We start from the raw sequence: 6,552 nt of genomic DNA on the forward strand, positions 1-6,552 counted from the left end.
CCCACCGTCTCTCAACCACCCCACCACTCTCCCCATTTTTTGGCGTTGTTCACTGTACGTCGACTTTTGTTTTTACTCTGAGATGGTCTGCTAACCATTGTTTTGATCAATTCATTCCAGCGACCAAAAAATAATGTTTGACTTGTCTCCTGACCATCCGTCACTCATTCCACGGGTGAAATGTAGGCCTATAAACAAGACTTTTACCCTTATCCTCTCTCTTTCTCTCTCTCTCAGGGGGGGGGGGGGGCTGAGGGAGAAATAGAGAATCTAGAAAGTCTTCACTTTGTGGGCATGTGTGTCAAGTACGTTTTATGGAATAATTATGTTTTAATGTGCTTTCTGGTCGTGTAGCGGGCGGATGCTATTCAAAGCGGGTGACCGCCCACATGGTGTATATATTTTCAATTAACATCCGATCTCCCCATCGGTAGACGGTGCTACATTTCCGACACAAGTATTTTAGCGGAATTACTCATCTCAAAATTAAAGTGAGAGAGAAAGGGGGTTGGAGGGGAGAGAAAATGAAAATCCTCATTTCCTGCTGCAGAGTCACTTAAAGAAATGATAATCGTTTTCCTTCTTAGAAACGTTCGACAATTTGAATACTACGCAAGTGATGTCGCATTGTTTCACATATAACTGTCATGCACTTGTGCGTCAAGAAAATGATCAATCCGCTAAGAAAACACAGCTAGGGGCATTATCTGGGTTAAGAAAGCATTCGCGATGTTTAAAAAGAGGGTTCATGTCAAGTTGAAAGGACCCCCCCCCCCTTTTTTTTATCTCCATCCGTACTTCCTCGAACAGGATACGTGACCGAGCGCTGCTTTGAACCCCACGGGGACGAGCCACTACCCCGTGACATGATATGGCATTTTAGTATCCTGTTCAACGCGCCGAAACAGGAGGTGACAAACCGCGTTTGCAATAGGGTGGGACCAAGGCATAAAAAGCGCTAGGAATAGGACTGATGGGTGCCTGTGATCTTAGGACCCTTTATCGCTGCTAGAAAAGGCAGATGACCCGTTTTTCTGTAGCTCAACGTTCTTTCCGAGATTCTCTACCACAATGATGTATTTTCCCCGATGGTGAAGATATTTAGCGCAACAAATAGGAGCAATTCTTATGCAGTTGGTGATTTCCTACCATTTCACAAGTCACTTTTGTTTTTGTGGGTGTCTGTATGTATATATGTGAGGCGAATTATATATATATATATATATATATATATATATATATATATATATATAAATGTGATACTGTTTAATGTACTTATCTGTATCAAATGTACACTGCACGTAATAAAGGTGATCGTTTGATGTAATTTGCCAATAGTGTTTGGCTGCATATATTATAAATGAGTTAGACTGAAGGAAGATAACGCACGCGCACACCAAACACAAAGAAAAGTTAAAGAGCAAATAAAAAAGGAGGATGAACACAAGGTTAACAGGAGACGATTGGAAAAAAAAAAGCAGGAGAAAAGAAGATTGTCTGTTGTGTCACTTACAGAAGCTAACAACAAAGCAAAGGCACTTTCTTAGCTGAACTGAGCAGTGTAGATTCATAATTATGACAGTATTGGTAATAAGTATGACGTAAGAGCGGAATTTACTGTCATGTTTTCAACTATTACTTCTTAAGAATTAGGAAATTTGCATCATCAAACGAAAGTCAAACAAAACGCCATGAGAGATTATGTAAATGGAAAAAATACAGAAATTATGTTTGTTGATTTTTAGATATATTTGTATGTGGTACATCATGACTTTGCTTCTATTTTGCTTATATTTTGCAGGAAGAATCATTATCCATCCCACATCGTGTACCATGGTCCGTCGTACTACAACCGAGACGTTGAGAGACATAGCCACGAGGGGGCGGGCTACATGACTCTAAATTTCGATGGAAGTCGGGCTTCCTCATCGGGGACGGCCACGGAGTTTCTGACGATGTCCGACCGCCACGACACGACGCGGTCCAAGAACGGTGACAGGATATCCCTGGGAAGTTTCACTCGAGCGAGCTCCTTTTCGGAACCAAGGCCCAGACTCCCCACAAGGCGTGAGAGCCGCACGTTTCCGATCGTGCGCGAACTCAAGAATCTCCTCCACGCGGTGCACATGAGAAGAATCCGAACCTTAAGCCAACACCTATCAGTGGCGGAAATAGAAATGCTACGTCATCAGTTGAGCAGTAGGTCAACAGCAACGACTCAACCAGAAGTGTCTCACGATCGCACCATGTCAACAATTCTTCTTGATACCAGCGCATCTACTATACGTCCCATGAGCGAAATAAGTGAACATTTTTACTATAGTCTCTTCCCTGATCCAAATTCCGAAGGGGGTGGGCGCGTAGCTGCGCGTAGGCAGGATGCGCGCACTCCGTTGGTGTCCAGCCGACCCGCGCACACATCTTCGGTAGCGCAAAGTAGTCCTTTGGTTGATACGTCGGGTCGAACTGTTGGCGAGAGCCATGCGTCGTCTGCGGGGGAAGAAGCGACGCACTCCGCGATTTTCCCCGTTTCGGAAGGGAGTACCGCGCACGAAGACATTACCGCCACGACGGTAGCTGCTGGTGACGTTATGGAAATGGTGGACAATGAAATCTACGAATCCTACACAGAGAACGAAGTGTCCTGTTGATGTCATGTTCTTGAGGACACGCTAGGATGTATGATATATAAAGTAATAATAATAAAAAAAACAAGGAAGAGGACTCAAATGATTTTCAGTAGCTAGGAAAGTAGTGACACCAGTGTCCGGCAGTTGATGCAGAGAATGGAAATGAAAAAGAGTCAAAGTGGAAGAACAACAAAGCAAACAAAAAAAAAGCTATTACTGCATGCCACATTCGGATCCAACTAGATTACACCCTGCAATAGAATCAGTGGGTTAACAGGTTGACAATACGTCCATCAAATCTTAAGATTTTCAACCAGAAGCATGTGAAATCATTAATCATCGCTTCAGATACAGACATTCTCATTGTTCAACATACCCCAGTTGACGAATTTGTGACATTTATGATAAACCATCATGACAAGTAACAAAAAAAAAATCAAAGACAAGTTTCTGCGAGATGAGTACTTATTATTGGTAATCTGCTTGAGAAGAACACCAAAGCAACACTAGTGAGATTTGTCCAAACTATCCTCCTATTAAAGCCGAATTATTGTCTTTTGAAGATAAAATCCATTCGGTATTTTGAGTACTCAAAGGATGTGGTAACAGGTGGGCGGAATTCAAAGGTGTCATAAATATTGCTCTCGGTTTTATCCAATAATAATATACGAAGTTACTGGGACAACCTGTTTTAAAAAACGTTTTCGTTTTATCTTTGTTTTAATGTTGTTGCTTATTTATATCCGTCTTTATGTAGTTAGTCATGTGATCGTGTAGTGATTTAGTTATTCATTTATGCATTCATTTATTTGTTCATATATTCATTTATTCATTGATATATTTGTTCAATATAATACAGTCGTTTAAGATATTAAAGAGCACTACAACCAACTCATCATTCTGTCGCGCTCTCCCACAAAAGAGGATGTGGTTTTTAAACGTGTTATTCCCAACCTTTTCAATGAAATGACACTTGGGTGGTCTACCCACCTTAACATCCATTATTCATTCCTTATCTGCGTCATCCTTCACATTGGAGGTTTCTACTAAAACATAATGCTACCGGCTGTAATGCACCTGTTCATATAATGGGTCTTTCCGGATGTTTTCACTCATTCATTACAAACCTTCATCTCTTTGGGATCAATGAGAACGCATGGGCCAATCGTGGACATTAGATTAAAGGAACAAGACCAGTTTGATATTGCGTTACGTAATCATCAAGAACGTAGATAACTTTATATTGAACCCGAAGTTGATTACCCTAGACTCAGGACAACTTTAAAGAACATATTTGAAACATTAAAGAAACGAATCGAAATTGGAGCAAAGACAAAATGAGTTGAACATTTAATGAGAAAAGAGTAAAGATATTGGGAGTTACTTAAAATCAAGATAATATATGTTTTTGGGTTGTAAAAATAAATGTTTGAGTGGGTTCAATAAAATCGCCCATGGTGGGTAACTGACTGCTGCCTATCAGATAAAAAAAGTTGAAACACATGAGTGCATAACCCACTCAGAGAGCAAAGAGCATTCTATAAACCAGGTTTTGCTTTAGTACTCCTTCATTTGAACAGGCCTGAACAGGCCAAAGCATTTCTGTTTTCCCCCTCTCAAAAACGACAACAAAAAAAATACTTTACTCGTTTGTTGTACCGTCTTTGTTGAGCAATGTATTTTTGAAGAGTTTGCCGTGTATCTTAAGAGATAATCTCAAAAAAATGTTTGTTTTTTTTCCGACAAGAATTAATGTTGATTGAAATCGACTCATTGTCCGAGCATTTGATATATGTGAGTGAACTCCGAGGCTATTGACGTCACAGGTCACATGTCTGAGATATTTGTCGGTGGTGAATGATATTATGATACCATTTTAGGTAACTTTAATCACCCGGTTGATATCTCTCTTTTACTGAAGTGTATGCGACTTCAACGTCGTGTAAAGAATGCCTTTACATTTTCCGTCAATGATGCCGTATTCTATTGCTGGGCGGAGATCCAACATGTGATGTTATTGTGATATGTATATAATTATGACAAAGATTATTTGAAATAAAAAGAAACAAAACGACCAAAGACGTTGATATCTGCGTGCTTTTTTTTTCTTGATAAATTAAAAATCAGTCCAGATATTATATCATGATAGTCATAATTGATGATAAATAATCTTTATTGTAGTCATAATGGTTCTCAAAAGACACGATGCACATAATTTTATCTCAGTGAGAGCAAATGAAATTGATAACTTACTTTATCAGTTTGCCAAAATAAGTTCAGGTTAGATGTGAGCGCCTTGTGTCTGTCTACATTTCATTTCAAAACGATTTTTTTTTTAATTCTTATAATAATATTGTGTCAAACATATCATTTTTTTTTTATACGTTGACGATATAACCATTACTGCATTGGAATGTAAACTAAATAAGAACAAAACCAAGTAATTTAACATGTTTGACAAGTTCAATTAAAAAAAAGAGGGACATACAGAAAAATTGTTTGTACGTCGACCAGGCTTTTTATATACATAAAAATGTTAGTTTCTATTTGTCTACAAATTGTTCCTTGACAGAGGCGTAAGCGTTTTACTAAAAGATTCATGCCTTATTATAACCCCGTCCTTCCTTTCTTTACCTGAAAACCATTCTCCATTCTTTTTTTTTAACCATATGCATGCCACATTTATCTCCTGTCCATATTTCTGTGTGTGAAATTTCTACATATTTGACTATATTTTGCACAGAAAAAGGGTTAAAGGGATGGTACAGTATTGGTGGAGATGAAAATTGGGCTTTTAACTTTTTACGAGATACCAAGAAAACACTTATGATACAGTACAGAGCATACCATTTTTAAGAGGAATTCAAAGTTTATTTGATGAAAATCGGATTGGGAATGACTGAAACATCAAAACAAAGTAAAACAAAACGATTGAAACAAAGTGTGGGTCCCACACTTTTATTAGAATCGCTCTCTTTGGATATCCCAGCCATTTCAAAACCAATTTTCATCAAATAAACGTTGAATTCCTCATAGAATTACATGATCTTTCATATTTTATAAGAGGTTTCTCATTATCTCACCAAAAAATGTTAGAAATCTGAAATTCGGTCTCAACCAAACCTGTACGATCCCTTTAATCAATGAAAGTTCTTCTTCTGAGCAAAACGGCTATCTATGGGAGATGTTAAGTTGTGGATCATTACTAGCTGTTTAGATATAGGTTACAAATGTTCCATTGCAAACACAAAGCACGTGAATATAACCTATTTTTTATACACAATAATGTCTCAAAGGTGGCGTCTGCTGCGTGACAGGGATACATCCTTGTCCATGATTATCTGAACTTGCACTTTTCTATTATTCATTTCCAGTCGATAGTAATACTCATCGTATCCACTCTTGGACACTTTTTACAATATATTCCAGTTTTCTGTCGGTACAACTTTAAATGATTTTTGATTGGCAGCATTGCAATTATAACGACATTCACACGTGAAAAGGGACATTACAATTATTGTCATAGATACATGGCGTTATTTTACTTGCGTCCGTCATTGAATAATAGGATACGCCCGTTCGTGTACATGCACACACACACAAACCTTATAATGTTATTAGAGATGACCTTTTGTCCTGTAGTGTTCGTGGTGTGATGCTGAAATCGAATTCATCCGACCACTGTAGACTGCAATGAAACTTCACCTCCTCAGCATGGTCATTTAAAGGCCAAGTAAAGTATAGCGGTGACATGAAGTATGATGAACGAAGTTACTATTGTATGTTATGTATTGCTGCTGCTTTTGTACAGAGTGCTTGCTCCAAATACGAGCCCTCGCGCACGCACACATAATCATTCACAAAGACACAGACAGGGAAAGACTGAGGACAGGAAATGTTATTTTTGCATTGAATAAAGCAA

The 6,552-nt window shown here is 38.5% G+C and overlaps 1 protein-coding gene across 1 annotated transcript in view; it reads left to right on the plus strand.

The window, feature by feature from the left end:
• Positions 1-3,034, plus strand: part of LOC140233948 (uncharacterized) — a 77,938-nt gene extending 74,904 nt beyond the window's left edge. Inside the window, exon 7 of the mRNA XM_072314035.1 lies at positions 1,802-3,034. Coding sequence (XP_072170136.1) covers positions 1,802-2,651 — 850 coding nt within the window. The 3' untranslated portion in view covers positions 2,652-3,034. The remainder of the gene's footprint in view (positions 1-1,801) is intronic.
• Positions 3,035-6,552: the final 3,518 nt, after the last annotated feature.

This window comes from Diadema setosum, chromosome 10 (genome assembly GCF_964275005.1).
Source record: "Diadema setosum chromosome 10, eeDiaSeto1, whole genome shotgun sequence".
Lineage (NCBI taxonomy): Eukaryota > Metazoa > Echinodermata > Echinoidea > Diadematoida > Diadematidae > Diadema > Diadema setosum.